The sequence below is a fragment of the Taudactylus pleione genome, unplaced genomic scaffold (assembly GCF_031769625.1).
Source record: "Taudactylus pleione unplaced genomic scaffold, aTauple2 ptg000579l, whole genome shotgun sequence".
Taxonomy (NCBI): domain Eukaryota; kingdom Metazoa; phylum Chordata; class Amphibia; order Anura; family Myobatrachidae; genus Taudactylus; species Taudactylus pleione.
In genome coordinates this window covers 5,951,361-5,971,339 of record NW_028284981.1, presented here as the reverse complement: position 1 = coordinate 5,971,339, position 19,979 = coordinate 5,951,361, and the positions used below count along the sequence as shown (strand labels likewise).

General features: G+C 43.8%; 3 protein-coding genes across 5 annotated transcripts in view; 1 reads left to right on the top strand and 2 right to left on the bottom strand.

Moving 5' to 3' along the window:
• Window positions 1–1,099, bottom strand: part of NUP188 (nucleoporin 188) — a 66,205-nt gene extending 65,106 nt beyond the window's left edge. Inside the window, exon 1 of the mRNA XM_088453443.1 lies at window positions 984–1,099. Within this exon, the coding sequence (XP_088309569.1) occupies window positions 984–1,012 (29 nt within the window). The 5' untranslated portion in view covers window positions 1,013–1,099. The remainder of the gene's footprint in view (window positions 1–983) is intronic.
• On the top strand, window positions 862–18,768 carry DOLK (dolichol kinase). 3 transcript variants are annotated; one of them, XR_015871903.1, is made up of 3 exons: window positions 862–1,191; window positions 7,128–7,241; window positions 18,234–18,768. XR_015871903.1 is itself a non-coding variant. In XM_088453445.1 (2 exons), exon 2 carries the CDS (start codon window positions 2,926–2,928, stop codon window positions 4,489–4,491), a length of 1,566 nt encoding a protein of 521 aa, XP_088309571.1. In that variant the 5' UTR covers window positions 874–1,191; window positions 2,799–2,925; the 3' UTR covers window positions 4,492–5,499. The 3 variants fall into 3 exon arrangements, 2 of the variants coding, with proteins under 2 accessions (XP_088309571.1, XP_088309572.1); XM_088453445.1 differs by lacking the exons at window positions 7,128–7,241; window positions 18,234–18,768 and adding an exon at window positions 2,799–5,499 and having other exon boundaries at window positions 874–1,191; XM_088453446.1 differs by lacking the exons at window positions 862–1,191; window positions 7,128–7,241; window positions 18,234–18,768 and adding exons at window positions 1,338–1,527; window positions 2,799–5,499.
• Window positions 5,201–19,979, bottom strand: part of PHYHD1 (phytanoyl-CoA dioxygenase domain containing 1) — a 34,658-nt gene continuing 19,879 nt past the window's right edge. Inside the window, exons 6-11 of the mRNA XM_088453455.1 lie at window positions 18,070–18,132; window positions 16,012–16,033; window positions 11,397–11,525; window positions 8,804–8,920; window positions 8,354–8,480; window positions 5,201–5,718 (exon numbers count right to left, since the gene is read on the bottom strand). Coding sequence (XP_088309581.1) covers window positions 5,673–5,718; window positions 8,354–8,480; window positions 8,804–8,920; window positions 11,397–11,525; window positions 16,012–16,033; window positions 18,070–18,132 — 504 coding nt within the window. The 3' untranslated portion in view covers window positions 5,201–5,672. The remainder of the gene's footprint in view (window positions 5,719–8,353; window positions 8,481–8,803; window positions 8,921–11,396; window positions 11,526–16,011; window positions 16,034–18,069; window positions 18,133–19,979) is intronic.

Genomic DNA, 19,979 nt, shown 5'->3' with positions numbered 1-19,979 from the left:
TTTACCCGTGAAACTAGAAACATGCAGCTGTCATAACCTATGACTATGCCTGCAACTTGCAACTTAAAAAGATCACCCATAAGGATACCCAGATCTGTAGATGTAAAGTCACTGGCACCATGGAGCATGGCGGCAACTACGGTCTCATAAAGTTATCTGTACGGCCAAGAATGCTGCCATCAGCACCCATGACCATAGTGGGAGTTGTAGTTCTAAAAAGTTGAGAGCCAGGACTGGAGACATGAAGCGATGAGCAACCTGAGAATGCTGGGAGTTGTAGTTTTACAAAAAGTGGTTAAAATGAGAGCCAGGACTGGAGATGCAAGCTATGAGTATCATGGCCATGCTGGGAGTTGTAGTTTTACAAAGTTGCAGAGGCTGGAATCATGAGGCTTTTAACTTCCTGGCATGCTGGGAGTTGTAGTGTTAAGAGTGTTGCCCCGTGATTAGATCAAGGACTGGAGACACAAGGCTATTAGCACCCTGGCTATGGTGGGAGTTGTAGTTTTAAAAAAGTGCTTATGATGAGAGCCAGGATTGCAGACATGGGGTTATCAGGACCCTGGGAATGCTGGGAGTTGTAGTTTTACAAATGTGCCTATGATGAAAGCCAGGATTGCAGACATGAGGTTATCAGGACCCTGGGAATGCTGGGAGTTGTAGTTTTACAAAGTTGCCAACGAGAACCAGGACTGGACACATGAAGCTATTAACACCCTGGGCATGCTGGGAGTTGTAGTCTGACAAAGTTGCTAATAAGAGCCGGCAGTGAAATACAAGGACCTATTATTAGCACCCCGGCCACGCTGTGAGCGGTACTGTAAGAAAGTTGTGGCTGGAGCCTGGACACAGGCTGACACGGGGTCACCGGGGCTGCAGCACCTGGACGTGCCCTCTTCCCGCCCATCGCCATTTAAATGTAAAGTACATCTGGCGGCTGCTACTAAGCTTCTGGCGATTTCCCCCGCCGCCGCCATTATTACCTCTTATCCAGGCCCCCAGCAGCCGCCATCTTCACTCCCCCCACAGCCAGCAGCACCGCACACACGTGACAGGAGGACCCCTGGCAGCGCGTCACGTGATAGTCTGCCACTAGTAAGAGGGGGATTCATTCGCCGCTGCAGGAAGCCGGGTGGTTGCGTGATGTCACTTCCTGTCACATGACCGGGATCCAACATGGCGCTGTCCAAGGTAAAGGTGTAGCTGAGTGTGTGTGATCTGTGTCATGGGGGTAGTTCGGTCGCTGTGCTGTCAGGGCACTCCTACGTACGGGGGATCTATTGTGTCTCCTGCTGATTGTAAACTGAGAGTGGCTGTGCCTACTCTGTCTCATTGTTGTACCAGTACTTTATCTAGACCCAGACTGCGCCGTGGCACCCTGGGGTACCTTGGGATACTTGCAGGAGTGCCTCAGGTTTTATGGTACAGCACCAAATCAAATTATTTATAGTCGCTGTAATGTAAATGTGTGGACAAATAGAAGCACAAACCTGTCCACAACCACATAACTGAAACTAAGGATGACAGGTGAGCACAATTTACTTCACTTTACTAAAAAATTTTTATTTTTTCTGAATTTCTCAATAAACTTTCGGCTTAGGGGTGCCGTGAAAACAATGCTGATACTCTAAAGCTGGCCACACACTAGACCAACTTACATCCAACCAGCCAACTAGTTGATTGGTTGGAATGAAAACCTGGTAAGGGATGAAAGCAAATTATAATCAGCAATTTGCTCCCAAACGCCAGAAAATTACTAAATGGACTAAAAACTGTTGTCAGAACAAATTGTTTAGATCAAACATTTAACAAACTTGTCTGACGACCATTTTCATCTGTTTTCTGGCATTTAGGATCAAATTGCTGATCATCAGTTACTCCCATACGCATACCTCCCAACTGTCCCGCATTTAGTGGAACAGTCCCGTTTTTCTGGGACTGTCCCACCCGCAGGCTGCAGTGTCCTGCGGTGGGGGGGAAGTTGGGGGAAGTATGCAGAGCTAGAATAGACGCTGTGCGCATGCGCACAGCATCTATTCAGCGTACGGGGGGGAGAGCCCGGGGGCTGCCCAGCATCTCGGAGATGCTGGGCACGCCCCATTAGTGATGTAAATGGGGGCGTGTCATCAGACCATGCCCCTTTACTATTAGGCCACGCCCCCTTTTCGGGCGTGCGCGCCTTTGCATACGTTACCAGATTTTCAATCCAACTAATCAACTAGTTGGCTGGTTGGATGAAAGTTGGTCTAGTGTGTGGCCAGCTTAAGGCGCCGTGGTTCAAAAAAGTTTGGGAACCGCTGAATCTAGACATTGAAATGAGACATTTAAATCTCCTTTCTTCTCTCTGCCCTAATCATTCATTACTACAGTAATTGTCTCTTCCATAACTCAGGAGAGCACTTAATATAATAGGGTTTTGTGTATACATCTCAGGGGCAATTAAAATATACAACTCTGCTTTATGAAATAACTAAATTGTTTGCTTGTAAGCAATTTTTTATCGAAGCCTGTAAATTAATTTTTCTAATGTTTAAAACTCCATTTTAATAGTGAAATTTAGTTCTCTTGTATCCTAAAAATATGGTGTTTGGCCAGGGATGGACAAAATAATGTGCTCATGAGCCAGTCTGTCAGATTTAGGAGGCATATTTCGTAGAGGCATATGTAGGTGCCAGCAGTAATTGTTTAAAGTGCATTGCCTCCTGGAATTTGTTCAACCCTGTTCTCTGCTCATTTTAATTTTGTTTTATCATTAAAAAAAAATGACCTTGTGTGCTAAATAAATAAATATCTTGTAGGAATTATGAGACCAGGCGTGTGCAGGGACTATGCGGAGTACGGACGCTTTTTTACAACTGACGACATTGAAGAACCAGTAACGGCATCAAGTGAGAGAACCCACCTGAATCCTGGAAAGCCGCCATCATGGTGAATAAGCGACTGGTGTTGGAGTCTCTTGTGGTGTTCTGTATCGTCCTTAGCATACATGCAGTTGTGTGGGATCGCTTCTCCTGGTGTATTGTGGCCTTGGCTGTGCAGGCCTTCTACGTGCAGCACAAATGGGACCGATTATTACAGTCCAGCGGAGCCGTATTCCAGTACCGGTTATCTGCCAACAGTGGACTTCTGCCAGCCAGCATGATTATCCCCCTGCTTGGAGTAGTATTGAGGGAGAGATGCAAAGCTTCTGGCAATGTTTACTTTGAAAGGTATGGAGTGGTAGTATCTGCTACGGGAATGGCGTTGGCATATTTCCTCTCGATCATTGCACTGGGCATTACAAAACCCATGCCGAAAAACACCTGCATAGTGTCTGGAGCTGCTGGCTGTGCCATACTCTACACGATGAAGAACTCTCTGGCGGTGTCGGAAGTCATTGAAGTTCTGGAGGTGCTCCTCATCTTTGTATATCTTAGCATGATTCTTTTGTACCTGCTGCCACGTTGTTTTACTCCTGGAGAAGCTTTAATAGTTCTTGGAGGGCTCAGCTTAGTTCTTAACCAGCTTATCAAGCGCTCTCTGACCGCAGTGGGTGGCAGAGGAGATCCAGCAGATTACCTTCTGCTGGTGACACTGGTGGCTTTGGTCTTACTGGGAATCATCTTCTCGGCCCTGTTCTTTTTTATGGACTCCTCGACTTGGACATCTGCTTTATTTTTCTACATGATGACAGCCGTTTTAGGGTTAGGGGTCTTCGTGCCGTGGCTACAGTACCTTATTAAGAGGCACCCGCTTTTCTGGCTTGTGGAGTTCCTGCTGCAAAACCAGACACGTCTATATCTTTTAGGTTTCTGGACATTCCTCGCTCTAACAGCTTGTCTGGTTGTGTTGTGCCACAATTCCCGAAGGACAACAAACTCCAAGAAGCCGGAGGTCTCCACAGTGACCCGCAAGTGCTTTCACTTTATTGCCGTGGCCACTTACATTCCCGGGCTTGTATATGACACTCAACTACTCTTCGTTTCTGCTGTGGTTTGCTTAGCGGTTTTCGTGCTACTGGAGTATGTACGATACTTCCGTATTAAACCGCTAGGGCAGACATTACGGAACCTGCTGACACTCTTCTTGGACGAGAGGGATAGCGGACCTCTGATTTTAACACATATATACCTTCTGCTGGGGATGTCGCTACCAATCTGGCTTTTTCCAAGGCTCTGCGCTGCTTCACTTTCCGGACCGGCTACGTTGCTTCCCTACTGTGGGGTGCTAGCAGTGGGAGTAGGCGACACCATTGCATCTGTTTGTGGTAGTAGTGTGGGCGAAATTAAATGGCCCGGTACCAAGAAGACGTTTGAAGGGACAATGATGTCCATATTTGCTCAGATTATTACAATAGCTCTTATTCTTATTTTTGACAGCAATGTGATCTTGAATAGTAGCTATATGTGGATAGTAGGATCCATCACATTGGTGTCTCTGTTGGAAGCTTTTACCACCCAAATAGACAACTTGATTCTACCACTGTATCTACAAATCCTACTGATGGTCTGAGAATTGACCTAGAACCCTCGTGTCATTGGGAGATATTTGGCTGCTGATATGTTAGGAAATAGGACATGGGATAAAGCAGATGGTTCTGCTGCATTAAGGGGGACCAGACATTTACACTGAACAGTGCTCTTGGGGGGATACACAAATGCCCATCTTCCTTTAACCAGATAATATAGATGGATCAAATTTAACTGGCTGTTATTCTTGCCTTGGTGTGTCCCTGCTATAGCAAGATTACATCTAGCTCCTGTATAGAAGAGCTTCTGAGACTTAGGTGAAACTTCTGATTGCATTTGATCAAGGTACTGGGGGGAGGGGGCAAATACTGGGATTTGTTACAGCAATATTAAACTTTTATACATCTGTTTGATGTTATAAAATATACCGGCATATAGGAGCATGTGTAATTTTTATATAGTATTCACTTTGATAAAACTGCTTAATACTCAGGGCTAGCTCCACCAATAGCTATCTCAGTACAATACATAGATGGGACTGGTACTCTACGGCACCAGATCCGTGCAGACTCCACCCACATTGCTATAGTCTTTGCCCATTTATTTATTTATTTTTTTAAATAATTCCACCAATAGTGTTATTTTTCTGCTCCCCCAATCATTTTGTCCGTAACACCGTTTATGCCCCAATACTGTTTCCAATTCTAGCCTGTCAAGATGAAGGTCTTCACTTACAACAGTATTAAAGCTTTTTATTGAAAGACTCTTGGATAAGGATAGTGAAAAGTTGTGTAAAATGGTGCCGGAGACTGATCTTCTGATTATTGTTGTGTGTTATTTTTTTTTATTTATTTATCTGTAACATCATTTTGTATTTACAAAAAAAATACTGTACCAAGAATTAAAAAAAACACTCCACATTGTATCTGCATACTTATAAAATCAGATGCGGAAAAAAAAAAACACATACTTTTTGTTTCTCAAAAATAAGAAAAATAAAATGTGAAATAAATGTGTGTTCTGTAGTGTTGGATTGTGATCCTATTAAAACTTTAATGAATGGCCGGATCCTTCTTATAAGATATGATTCATCTCGCAAGCATGTGGATTTATTGGTTCTTGTAAAAACATTATTTCTTTATTGCCAAGATTGTGTAAGCTTCACCGCAAAGGTCAGGCCAAAGGAGATGGCTCAGGACGCAGGAAATCAATGTCTCTCTCTTCTCATGTATACAGTAATGGGAAGGGTAGTTCTGGGGTTGGTTGCAGCCTGGAGAAAACCAAAAATGTTTTTAATATTTAGAAATTTCCTTCAGTGGTATTTGCTCACGCAAGATCAGCTGTGCACTAGGGGTAGTACACATCGGGAAAGCTCTAGTTGTAAGAACTCTCCATCCCCCAAGGTAGCGGTTTGCTTCAAGTCACTATACTTCATCCGATTATCAGATGCTTGGCCATGTTGCTTCTTAGCAGTAAGGGGGACCATATCCCACACTGTGGGACTAGGGTCTGGTCCTGATTCACTGCGAATCGCTATTCTGCTTATACGCACGCAACGCAGTTGCTAAAATCACTGGTGAAATGTAAATGTTTGCATTCGCATTGCGATCGCAGCCTGACATAAGGACACCCACTTCCCCTTCCTCACATCTGTATATATACTGTATACTTACAATCGGTAACATCGGACAGTTAATGAAGCCCAACCTTACTCAGGATTTGCTTACTTCAGCACATGCTATGAGGCCTCATCTGGTATCGCAGTGGCTAATATATGCACGCCCCTGCAACGGCGTTTAAACACATACTGGCACGCCTGCCTTTCTCCGACTACCATGTCCCCACCCCCCCCCCCCCACCCCCCCATCGCCATCCACGAACTGCTCTTCTTGTCACTCTGCCATGGGTCTGCGTATCCTCTGATTTCGGCACTATGTACATGTCGACATTTTCTCTGTTGACTGTTTTCAAGTTGACATTGTGGTGGCTATATAAAGACTGTCCAAAACTTACCGAACCATACAACAGAAGTGTGTATAGACTGGACTCAAGCCAACACAGTCACAATCCCGACACTAACAGTTAAGTTCCCTAACCATTACCCATAACTCTCCCTCGCCGGTACCTGACCCCCCCCCCCCCCCCCCCATGAGCCTAAGCCTAACATTCCCCTCCCTGCACCCCAAGCCTAACCCTCCCCCCTTAATGCCTAACCCTAAACCCTGACACTTCCCTTCAGGATGCTGACGGTCGGCATTCTGGTGCCGGTATTTAGACCGTCGGCATCCCGTCTGTGGGGATGCTGACTACATCCCCCATCAAGTCTAGTGCCACATTCATTTCTACATTCCTGTTACTGGGAGACTGACCATATGGGACATCTTGTATCCTTCAACGCAGAGCCCTGTCATTTGCCCAAAATCTGTGTGGTTGGGCAGCAGCTATATCTGGTAATAATGAAGGACCTTGCCCTCCAAGGTGCTATTATAGTGGGGGGATTTATTAAAGAAGGGGCACAGGCCTAAACTTTAGAACTCTCCTCAAAATATATTATTATATTATGTAGCACAGAGTAGATGGTAGTTTTAATATTTTGTTTATTACAGAAATTGTAAATAGTTTGATCTTCTTTGTTTTTTGTTAATGCTGAATATTTTCTTTGTACATGTATTAATATAGATTCCTCACCATGCACAGCTATAGCAATAGTGACACCTACAGGCTACTAAGTTTCTACCTTACATCCCGCATAATAAACGTAAAAAGTGAATGTGCAAAATCCCGACGGGAATGGTAAGTAATGTTCCCCTTTCCTATTTACCCCCTAACCCTCCTTTCCTGCACCCTTATACTAACCCCACCTACCCTGCACCCTAACTCTCCTGGTAAGTGCCTAACCCTCCCCCCTTAGTGCCTAAGCCTAACCCTAACCTCTCCCCTCCTGCAGCCTAATGCCAAGGCCCCCCCCCCCACGTGGCTAATACTTACCCTTCCCTGGTGTCCTTATGATTGGAATGCCGTCTGCCGGCATCCTGAGTCATGTCGGAATTTTGGTGCCGGTGTTGTCTTGGTGACCGGGATTTCGATTGTCTGAATCCTAACCACAGCCCATTTCCATGACCGTTTCTGTGACTTGCAGCCTCCTGCCTTTTCTGGAGGTGATTTCTATCCATGAAGTTTATCATTGTATATACATATATTTGTCTCCCTTGTGATTTGTACATATAGTGGTTGATTCTGAGTTGGGACTAGAGCAAAAAAAGAACCAGGAACTTTGCCCCTTGGTAAAACCATGTTGCACTGGAAGGTGGGGCAGATGTAAAATGTGGGAAGTGGATAGATCCCCTTCAGTATTTGTACCCTGACGTCATCGGTTACCGTCCAGCGTCATTCCGTACTATCCACGTGGACCAGTATGGGGCAATATAGACCTGTGCCGAGCGAACAAATTTCTTCTTTTGGTGGCTTTTATGGGCATGGAACCCCAATTCCACCCTCACTTCAAGTCACATCCAAGTACAAATACTGAAGGGGATCTATACCTTTCCGTAAAATGTGCAGAGATTTAAAGTTGGTGGGGGACGTGTCCTAGCTCAAATTTTAGTTGCAGTGTAAAAATAAATCTGTTCAGCATTTGTGGGCTACATGCAAAACCAGCCAGTATTTACCCTGCATGCAAAAGTAATGTATTTGCACCCCTAGCATTGCAGCATGGTTTGCTTAGATGCAAAGTTACTCGTGTTTTTTTTTTTTTTTTTTGCTTTGCTTCCAAATCAGAATTAGCCTCATAGAATGAAAGTGAAGTTACACTATTATCCTAGCAATGTTACTGTAATGGGTGGGACATGATGCTTCTACAGAAAATCAGATTGGAGCTAGCATAAATGCCCAGCCCAGGTCCTTACCAGTTCTCCGGGCTCCAGCTGGTGTTTTCTGACTCCATAACATGGAAGGAGTACGCGTGGCGAGAGTCTGGCGATATGTTTAGTTCACTTTTGTGGACAACCTCTCCATGAATGAGAACAAGGCTTCCTGGTCATAAGTAACAATATAAACTTTATCATACAAGCAAAGGATTCTGGGTAATGACACTTGAATAACACTATTAACACAATGTGAGACTAAAGGGTATATTTACTAAAGTGCAGGTTTTTAGAAGTGGAGATGTTGCCCATAGCAGCCAATCAGATTCTAGCAATTATCTTCTAGAAGGTGATCGATAAATGTTAAGTAGAATCTGGTTGCTATGGGCAACATCTCCACTTCTAAAAACCTGCACTTTAGTAAATACATTTGTCAGATTGTCCTTCCCTTAATAACCCCATATATGGAAGTAGTAAGTTTTGTAAGAGCACCTTTAGGCACTGGGACAGGTACAAATTGATCATCTTCGTAGTTCTGCTCTTTTCCTATGAACTCTGTGCACGGGATGGTGCCAGGTGCTGTACGTACCATACGACGAGAGATTCCAGCTTTTCAGGAGAGAAGGTATCGCATTAGCAATAATAGGTCTAAAAGAGAGTTCATACGACATCTAATGCTAACAGTTTATACATATATACTAGACAGGCAGCCTAAATATCTGCTGCAGTATTATGGTTTATGACAAGACTAAAGCCCTATACACACTGGACGATTTATTTAAACGATAACGTATATTTGAACGAAATACCGTTCAAATTGTCTGGTGTCTATGCACTTACAGACGAACTATGTACGCTCCTGCGGGTCGTTAACTATATCCCCAGTCGTACGTACGTGCAGTCCAATCTGGGGATATAGTTAACGAAGCCATGCTGCCGAATGCAGCATGGCCTCGCTTTCCCCCGCGCGCCATCATTGCCGGCATTGGCAAGTGTGTATGCACTTGCCGATGCCAGCAGCCCCACCGCATCCGACATTGGTCCGTATACACACTTCGTCTAGTGTGTGTGGGGCTTTATGCTACTCAGAGAGGTAATATCACATTAGCCACATAGTAGTATTATCTGTTAAGCCCCATGGCCTGCCCAAATCCTTATACAGGCAGTTTAGGTTTATTTTCCGTATCATTTTGTGGGTTGAGCGAATCATAAAAAAGCAACCTATCAATGTATTTGGAACCGGTGACATCACTGATGCTCTTTCTGCCTGAGTGCTCATTATGCACGGTTTAGCCCGACTTTTAAGGTGCGTTCACACTGGGCAATCCGGAAAGACTGTACGATTGCGACATCGTAATCGTACAGTCCTTCCTGATCCCCTGTAGTGCCTACACTGAACGATATGTTGTTCATTGTAGGCACCCTCCCTCATCCCTGAACATGGCCAATCTGTCGTGATTGACCGGCATATTCAGGCAACGATTGATGTCGTAAATGACCAGCAGGTGCGGTCACGATTAATGAGTGATTGAACGATTACGACGTCGTAATCGTACAGTCCTTCCTGATCCCCTGTAGTGCCTACACTGAACAATTTGTCGTTCAGTGTAGGCATCCTCCCTCATCACTGAACATGCACAATCTGTCGTTATTGGCAGATTGTGCTGCATGTTCAGGCGATGAACAATGTCGGAAACGACGAGCGCACATCGCTGGTCATTTCCGCCATTGTGGTGCACGATTACGATGTTGGAATCGTGCAATCGCTCAGTAATATCGCCCAGTGTGTACGCACCTACAGTCTGAAATAAGAGCAAATACAGCTCATGATTTCTTTAAAGATGCTTCTGTATCGCAATTCTGTGGAGGTGTCTCCCTCTGCACTCAGTAATCCCAGTTAAGTGGACATGCAGAGAACTCCAATTGCTCAGTAATTGCCGTTGTCCATGGCATTAGCTGATAAGAGATACCTATTATTATTTTTTACATTAGGAGTTTATGTGGCCTGAATATTATATGATGCTATTGTCACGTGAGCTTCCAGAGCCAATCAGGAGCTGTCATCTGCAGTTAGAGGATTTTACAATGTTCTTAGACCATACTTGCCTGCTTTTGAGAAAGTATTTCAGGGAGATTGTGACAGCAACATCTAAGCGCGCAGACATTCACTGCCAGCAGGCTTGCCGCTGACCACATGTAAGAGCAGCGCTGAGTCTTGGAATAATTGGAGTGCCAGCCATCTCATTAAAAATGTCCTGTTCTTTATTTGCAACTTGCAGCAATGGAGCCTCTTTATAAAGCTTTGGATGGAGATAAAGTCCCAGCCAACCAGCTCCCAACTGTCATTTCACAGGCTGTGTTTGCAAAATCGCAGTTAGGAGCTGATTGGCTGGCACTTTATCTCTGTTCACTATCTCCATCCAAAGCTTAGTAAATAGACTCCTTTATTACGGTATACATGCATTGTTTGTTTTTTTTTCACTGAAAAATGTGGTTATTAGCCAGATTTTTGCTTTCAAAATTAAAATGTGGCTCTTCAAGACGTATCATTTTTATTAAGTAGCTCCCACCTCAATCAAGGTTGGAGACCACTGTGCAGTCTCCGACACAGGCCCCCTCCTCTCCGTCCGGCGGCTGGCTGCGCACTGAGCGGTGCTTAGCCAGCACCGCACTTATAGACTCTGGGCACTAGAGTGTGCCCAGAGTCTATAGTGCATACACAGGTCACCGGGAAAATGGCAGCGACTGCCATTTTCCCTGTACTGTGCATGCGCAAACAACGGGAAAATGGTGGCCATTTTACAGGCGCATACACCAGAGCCGACGTGGGACTCCGGAGAGGTAAGTTTTATGGGTTTGGGCCCCCCTGGACCCAGCGGCCCATGTGCCCCACACACACTGGACAGGAGATGAAAGCCCCTTGTCAGTTCCTGTAATGGGCAACTGTTATTCGGGCTCTCAGGATATACGCTACATGTGATATGCTTCCACTAGTGACACATGCTAAGAAAAGGAAATCGGTGAGCAAAATCATCTGTGTGTGTGTTTGTGTAAGGAACAATGGGTCTATCTCCTCTTATCTTACCCCGGTGAGAGCCTGGAATGAACCACAGGCAGCCATTTTGTTCAGTGGCATCTTCAACAGCAATCCAGAACCCTGTGATCTTACCAAGCGGCTGTGTGTGCAGAAACGTGGCATCTTGGTGTGGCGTCACTGTAGTAAAATATAGGGCAACACTGATTAACTGGGGGGTAGATGTTTCAAGCTACATTTAGAACAGAGGTTCCCAAACTTATGCCATTATAGTTCAGGTTTTAATGATATCCATGTTTAAGCAAAGGTGACTTAACTATCACCTGTTAATTTGATTTAACCATCTCAGATCAAGCATAGATACTTAAAACCTGGACTGTAATGGTGTAGTTTGGAAACCTCTGATTTAGTGGATAAGCCCCTTTGTACATGCCACTGGCCTTCCAGAGCCGGCATCTTTTATGGACACTGCAGTTCAATAATGGACAGGAAAATATAAACCAATGTAGTACTTTAAATTTAGCACGTGCGTTTACATTTCGTTTTTAGGAACTCCCCATAAATCACTCTGTGCCCACTTTTGTCATGTTTTGGATCTATCCGCAAATGTTGAGGTTGGAAAGTGTATAAACAACACTTTAAACCAGGGGTGGGCAACCTTTTTTCTGCCGAGAGACATTTTGATATATATAACATTATTTGCGGGCCTTTTTTAAGCCATGTCCCCACCGCGTCATGTCACATGGGGCGGGTCACAATCGCCGGTGATTACAGCAATTCCCGAGCATCCTGAGGATGTTCCGGGGAGTTGTAAGGGCAGCGGTGTGACCGTCTGAAGCGTCCTAAGGATGCTCCAGGTGGCACTGCTGTATAGATTCTGGCTGCAGTGTGCCATTCTAGGCACCCTGCTAGCCAAATGAGGCTAGCAGAAAAAAAGCTCTGAGTGCCAGACCAAATGATACCGAGGGCCTTATACGGCCCCCGGGCAGGAGGTTCCTCATCCCTGCATTAAACCTCAACACATTAGGGAACCTCTTCATTAATGTCCATGATTTCATTTAGCTCTCCTAAAACACTGTCCGGTCCATTCTCATTTTGATCTTAAATTAATCATGAGTGTGAGGTGATGAGACAGGTGATAACGATATAATGATACCCAATTATGGAATGCTCTTTCCTAGATATATTGTGGTTGAATGGTGTTAAAGGCGTCTAAATTACAGGTTCTCAAACTCTGTCCTCAGGACCCCAAACAGTGCATGTTTTCCATGTCTCCTCATAGAATCACAAGTAAAATAATTAGCTCCACCAGTTGATCTTTTAAAATATGTCAGTGAGTAAGTACTACACCTGTGCACCTGCTCGGTAACCTGAAACGTGAACCGTGTGGGGTCCTGAGGACCGAGTTTGAGAGCCACTGCTCTAAACCATTGGTTCTCAACCCTCAAGTATCCCCAACAGGCCATGTTTTCAGGATTTCTGTTAGTGGAAGCAGGTGGGAGAATTACTGATCCAGCAACTCACCTGTGCATGAATAAGGAAATCCACAAAACGTGACCTGTTGATGGTACTTGAGAACCACAGTTCTAGATAATATTATAGGCGGAAGTCCGAGGGATGTAGTGAAAAGGTCAACAATGGCAATGTGGGCATTCATATTTTCAATGCCGCAATGTTGAGTTAAGATGTCGACATTCCACATGATGACTTTGTCAGAATGTTGACGATAGGGGAGAAATACTCATCTGAACACCAGAGTGTCAGGGGTCTAACCCAGAGGTCAAAGTCAGATGACTGCCGGGAGCAGGAAAACGCTGCTTCAGCCATAGGGAGCAGGTAAGTCATCACTGGACTACCAGAGATGATATGTCGGCGTTTCTTCACGGTCTACATCATGACTGTCGACATATCACACCCAACCCAAAGTCCTATACACATTTCAGTCACATTTCCACACAACTGAATAGGCGTAACAGTGCTGTATTGGGGGCATTCCCAGGTAGGCGGAGTTCTGTGAGGGCGTGCTGATGTAAGTGTAAATACGCCTGATCAGAGGTATTATGCCATTTACACCAAGCTTGGCTGCTGCAGTGTGCACTAATGATGAGTATCAAACGAAGCGCACAGATACGGGCAGGTGCACCGTAAAGAGGAGTACCAGTCTGCATACTGATGAATATGCAGATTTAGCTCTGTCCACGTCCATGCAATGTGGAAGCAATTACAGGCAGTTTACGTACAACTCTGCCTCTTTGTAACAAGATATGGTTTATACTGCAATGAGTGCACATCATTGGGAATAGTTTTCTTTTTATTTATTTTTGTCTTAACAGATTACTAATGCTGGGCATACACTCTACAATTATAGGACCGATCGGCCCCATATCCTTGGATCACCCACGATAATTGTAGAGTGTGTGTAAGGCCGACTGACTGTCAAATATCGAACGGTCGGGCATGCCATCTCGTCCAGCATGCCAATCCGATGACATATCTGCAAGGTAAAATGTCAGACGCATCGGGCAGTGTATGCGCAGCCGACAGACAGACATTTCCCCTGTTCCTCCTCCCCCGGGGGCGGAGCACAATGTCGGGGCCAATACACTGTGAAACATCTCACAGTGTATGCCCGCGATAATCTGCAGGCTGACAGGCATTTTATCTGGCAACGTATGGCCGTTTTTGTTTTTTCCTTGACATACTGTAAAATTAATTTTTTACTTGAGTATTGAAACAGCATGAGGCTACATACAATTCCTTATTTATTTCCATAGTTACTGTACAGTTACTGCAAATCTAAAACTACTATATCAGAGGTTCCCAAACGCAGTCCTCAAGGCACCCCAACAGTTCAAGTTTGAGATATCCATGGATGAGAACAGGTGGTAAATCAAATTGACTGAGGTACTAATTATGGCACCTGTAGCCACGCATGGATATCCATAAACCCTGGACTGTTGGGGTGCCTTGAGGACAGAGCTGGGAACCTCTGTATTATAGGGATAGGAAACCTGTACTATATGCAGTTCAAGGCAGGTTTAGGCAGGGCCACAACTAGGGGGGGCTGGAGGTACACGTGCACCGCTGCCCCCGCCGCCAGTGTCCTTCGGTGCTGCAGGGAGGTTCCAAGCCGGACGTCCGCTTAGATTTTATTTCCAGCAGGCGCTCGGCTCCTTCCCTGCAGCGCCGAAGTAGCCGCAGGCTGGAGTTCTTTCCAGAACTCCAGCTTCTGGCTCTCCCCACAGGCACTATGGGAGAGATGTCATGACATCTCTCCCATAGTGCCATCTATCCCATAGTTCCGAGGAGCAGCCGGCCGGACCGGATGATGGCTGACGCAGGAGCGGGGTTTAAGGTAAGTATTGTTGTTTTTTGTGTAAGAGGCACTATGGGGGCATTACTTTAGTGCAATTACTGTATTGGCACTACTATGGGGGCATTACCATATGGGCATTACTGTATGGGCATTACTATAGGTGCACTGCTGAAGGGGGCATTGCTATAGGGGCACTGCTGCAGGGGGCATTACTATTGGTGGGGTGCCAAATTACTGTCTTCCCCCGAGTTGCAAAAATCCTAATTTCGGCCCTAATTTAGGTCCCTCCTTAACTAGGGTGATCTTGAGTAGGGGTCAGTAGGTTTCCTCTATTTGTACCACGAATACATGGGATGTAAGCTGTATCCAATAGCAACAAAACTTACAGCTACACATTGATCTGATAGATATTAGAGGCCAGATTTACTAAACATCTGTTTATCATAGTCGCCGATCGTCACCTTTACTGATAGTTTCAAATTCAGATAGGAATTAGGAGGAAATATATTAAATCTTGGAGAGACAAAGTGGAGAAGTTGCTCATAGCAACCAGTCCGCTTGTAACTGTCATTTTTCTAGCACAGCCTGTAAAATGACCATTAGAAGCTGAATGGTTGCTATGGGCAGCTTCTGCACTTTATCTCTCCAGGATTTCATAAATCTCCCCCTTAAGGCTAAACTAGGCTGGTTTCCTATAGCCTATATCATTCCTATTGCCATTTATATCCCTCTGTCAATGCCACCGATCATCGGAGGCTTTGACAAACCGCTTGTTAGAAAACCTAGCTCTGTGTCTAATATGTATCTACCCTGGCACTAGTGGTGCGCATGTACTTTGTTAGGTTCGTGGAAACGCATTCAGAAAAATCTGCTGTTCAGCAACCCAAAGATATGGTGCCAAACCCCAAACATTGGACTCCCGTTTCCATTTGCAGCAGGGACCCTTAGGGTTTCATTTATCAACAAGTTTTATCACTCACAGTGGGGGGAATTCAATTCAGCGCGATGTTGAATAGCGACGGGAGGGAGCTCCCGCAGCTATTCAATTCAACGCGCTGTTTGGGCGGGCTAAGGATTTCTTCTCTCACCCCCCTGGGGATGCGAGGAGAAATCCGACCAAAGTGCCGGGCGTGCAGCTAAGCATAAAAACAGCTAACAGCCGCGTGCCCGGCACTTTGGTCAGAGAATGACGGTTACTGCGCCTTAACACCCTTGAAACCATAATGGAGAACTGCAGAAGAGCCTGCCCTATGGTCTCATCTTTCTCCTGGAATGGGCAGTGACACCCCTGGACCGCCAATAATTTGTACAGTATATGATAGGAGGAGACACAGTAGCTAGATCTCTTACCTTCTCCTCCAATGTCAGGTTGCTGTAAAACAAAGATGATAACAATAATGACTAGAGTAATGAAACTTTGCAGACAGAACAAACTGAGCTACTGTATAAGTCCATAAATTTGGTTCTGATATATAGGTAGTATGTTAAGAGAATCACATACATGACCCTTCTCTAACCTCATCATGTAGGATAGTTCCCTTATAGGAAAGGACTAGCAGAAACAAAGTTCATACACAAATATATACTGCTGCATGCAGGTGACTTTTATAAATTGTGTCGCCTGCACATGGCGTAGGCAGCCAATTACGGGGCCTATTTATCAACGAGTTTTATCATTCACAACGAGTGATTAAAACTTGTTGCGTATGATAAATTATGCTCCAGCCAATCACCTCCCAACTGTCATTTTTCAAACAGATGACAGCTGGGTGCTGATTGGCTGGAGCACCATTATCATACGCAACGAGTTTTATCACTCGTTACTGATGGGGCCTCATTTATCAACTCGTTTTATGTGTCCTAACTTAGAGTTCAAGAGAATGGAGCCTATGAATTTACTAGGAAGCTAATTTTGTATAATAGACTTTCCTGTTTAAGCATCAACATGCAGGAAAGATTGTGGGGTAAATATACTTTACTGTCACCAGAACCGGTAAACTCCTAACGTAACAAGAAGGATTAACAAGATGTAGGTATGAAAGAGTGCATAGGGTTCCGGACTATAGATAGACAGTAAAAAAGGTAGACTATGTCTAGATAGACACCAGATTTTAGACAGTCAATAGGTTGCCAGGTACAAATGGTCGTCAGGGTCAAATGGTTGACACAAAAATGGTCAACACTTTTTTTTTATGGGTTGGGCATTTACCTTGACGGTTAGTGTTAAGCACTTACCAGAGGGTTAGACACCAAGGGGAAGGTTACGGCGACAATTAGGGAAAAAAAGTGTCGACATTTTTTGACCCTGTTGACCATTTGTACCTATCGACCTTTTGTCCCTGTCGACCTATTGACTGTCTAACATCTGGGGCCAAATGTAATAGGGTGAGAGTTTACAAAATGTGAGAGTTTAGCAGTAAAACTCTCACACTAATATATCGATCGAGTTGTATTTTCAATACAGGAAACACCTGGATGAGAGTTTAAATCTCGAGAGTTTTTTTAATCTGAAAAACATGCAAGTTTGCATGTTCTGTGACCTTATTACATTGGCTGAGTTTAAAAATGTGCGAGTTCTCTCACATTTTCCAAACTCTCACCGTATTACATTTGGCCCCAGGTGTCTATACTAGACACTGTCTCCTTTTTTACTTTCAATCTGTTATACCACACCCTTCACCATAGGGGGAGTACATATTGATAACTTATACCACAGTGCCACCTAGTACTCCTCTAGAGTAGCGGCCAAGCAGAGTCTGTAGCTGTTGTTATAGCAATGACATCAGTGAGGCTTATTAATGACAAATATTCACTGTTTTTTTTATGTGTAGGTGACACGTGATCTTTAAAGCAGTGGATCCTGTGTGATCCATCACATATCTACTTCCCCTATCCAATCCCAAAGTGCAGATGACCCCAAAAATACATAGGTGACCATTTAAAATGTATTTTTATAAAATCTACTTTCTTTGTTCTTGAATTTGCTCATAGTCCACAGCGTTCAAAAAAAATACTCTCGCTTTTACCTTCATCCAGTATAGTTCAATGGTTTAAAAAATGAGCTACAGGACACTACGATATCCCGCCATGGAATGAATATGAATTTATCTGTCAGTCAATCACAAAAGTGATTGTTTATTTTGCTATTTTAATGCCATTTTTAAATTTTGTGCTTAAAAAAACGTTAGTAAGCAGCAAATTAGTAAATAAATCACTTTATTTAAATTAAAATTAAATTAATATTTTATTGGGGGGGGTTACGATAAGCCTTTTCATTATTTTATCTTTAGCTAAGTATTTTTAACTTTTAAGTAGAAAAATAATATATGATTACTATTTTAAATTCACATACAATAACATCCATCTGCAATGTAAAATCCAAACATTACATCCATACAGTTGCTTTACCTTAAATATATACATGCTCTGAACTATGACTGGCTTCACAAGCCCCAGCCGGCTGCCTACTTCCTGCAAGTAAACAAAGACATCTGACATTAATTGAAAAAACACTTTTTTTTTTATTATTATTATTTTCCAATTGACCTGAAGGTTTTTTTTTTACCATTTAGGGCCCGATTAGGAGAGTGACACAAGTCAAAATGAGGATGAAAGAAAAGAACAAACGGCTGGCGCTGCACTAGTACCCTGATGATTACTGAGAATCTGCAGCCTCTATGTAGGAAAATTACCAATCGCCAAATAAAAAACTAGAACAAAAGTAGAAGCGCTGATTGTCAGAACAGATTTATTAAAAGATATATAATAAATAATCAAATCCTAGTCATTAAATGACCATTGCCGGCAAGCACATTAAAAATATTTTACATATTCTACAATCCACATATATACTAATATTTAACACATGTTATAATCACCTGGGTAATATACAATTTCTATACAAATGTATCTAGATGCTAGTATGTGGTTATTTCCACTTCATAAACCAATATTCATGAAGCTATCTAGCACATACACAATATATCATGCCTTCGCAATGATAAGATTAATAAAGCCATAGATTTATGCAAATACTTTCAATTTGCTTCTGTGCGTATAAGCAACAATTAGTTCCCAATTGATGAGTTTTCTCAATTCAGTTGCTAATACTAGTAGCAAAAAAGTTCAGTAAGCTATGTATGCTGTTGTTATTATGTAGCCATGTATTACCCACACCAATGTAGCAGTCTCTTGTAGGCATCAACAGTCCACTTTAATTTAAATTTGTTATATAGCCATGTATTATGCTGGGCATACACTATACAATTATCTGTCCAATCTGGCTGGTTGGAATGAAAATCTGGTCATGTATGGGTATGTATGTAGTTTGTGCTCTCCGTATCTATGTGGAGCGCACAAACGCTGTTAGAAAATCAGATGCTCTTTTTGTATTATATCGTTTTCACAAACAATGATGGCCAGCTAATAAGCAGACCCTGGCGAGATGGCTATGCATGACCATCTCTCAGGTGTACACACACTGATATCCCTGTCCCAAGCATGGTGACAGCACATTCTACTCGATCTGTGGGGCCATCGTGGGCATTTAGTCATGGTGCCTCTGCTGAACAATTGTGCAAGGCAGCCACGTGGTCTTCTGTCCACACTCTTATTAGGTTTTATGCCTTTGATACTTTTGCCTCTCAGGATGCTTTCTTTTGGGGACCAGTTCTCCTTTCTGCTCAGGAGCATCACCCACCCTAGGGGAACTGGTTTAGGACATCCCCATGGTATTTCTGTGGATCCCTATGGACCCTGATGAAGAAAATTAGAGTTATGGTAGACTTATCTAGATAACACCTTTTCTTCAAGGTCCACAGGGCACCCACCCTGACGCACCTGGCTGCATTGGGTATTTTTTCTCTTGGTCACAGATTCCCTAATTTTGTGTAAGAGTGTTTCTGGTGTACGATTGCTCTTCCTTCTCTTTCTTTCTCCTGCCTTGAGGCTTGTTAACTAGGTCCTATGGCTAGGGGCGGGGTATATATGGAGGAGGACCCCGAGGCATCCTGGGAGCTGAAGCCTTAACTGTTTGGTGACTGAATCTCTCCAACCATAATATCCCCATGGTATCCCTGTGGACCCTATGGACCTCAAAGAAAAGGAGTTATCTAGGTAAGTCTACCATAACTCTAATTTTGAACTGTTTAATGTGCGTTCTACACTTTTTATGTTGATTGTTCATTAAAATGATGTGAGACTGGATCCGTATACACACTATATAATGCTCTGTAAAATGGAATGGAGATTTATAGCAACACTCATTAACTACATTGGGCCTGAATTAGAGACTAGCACAGTGCTGATGTTCCTGCATT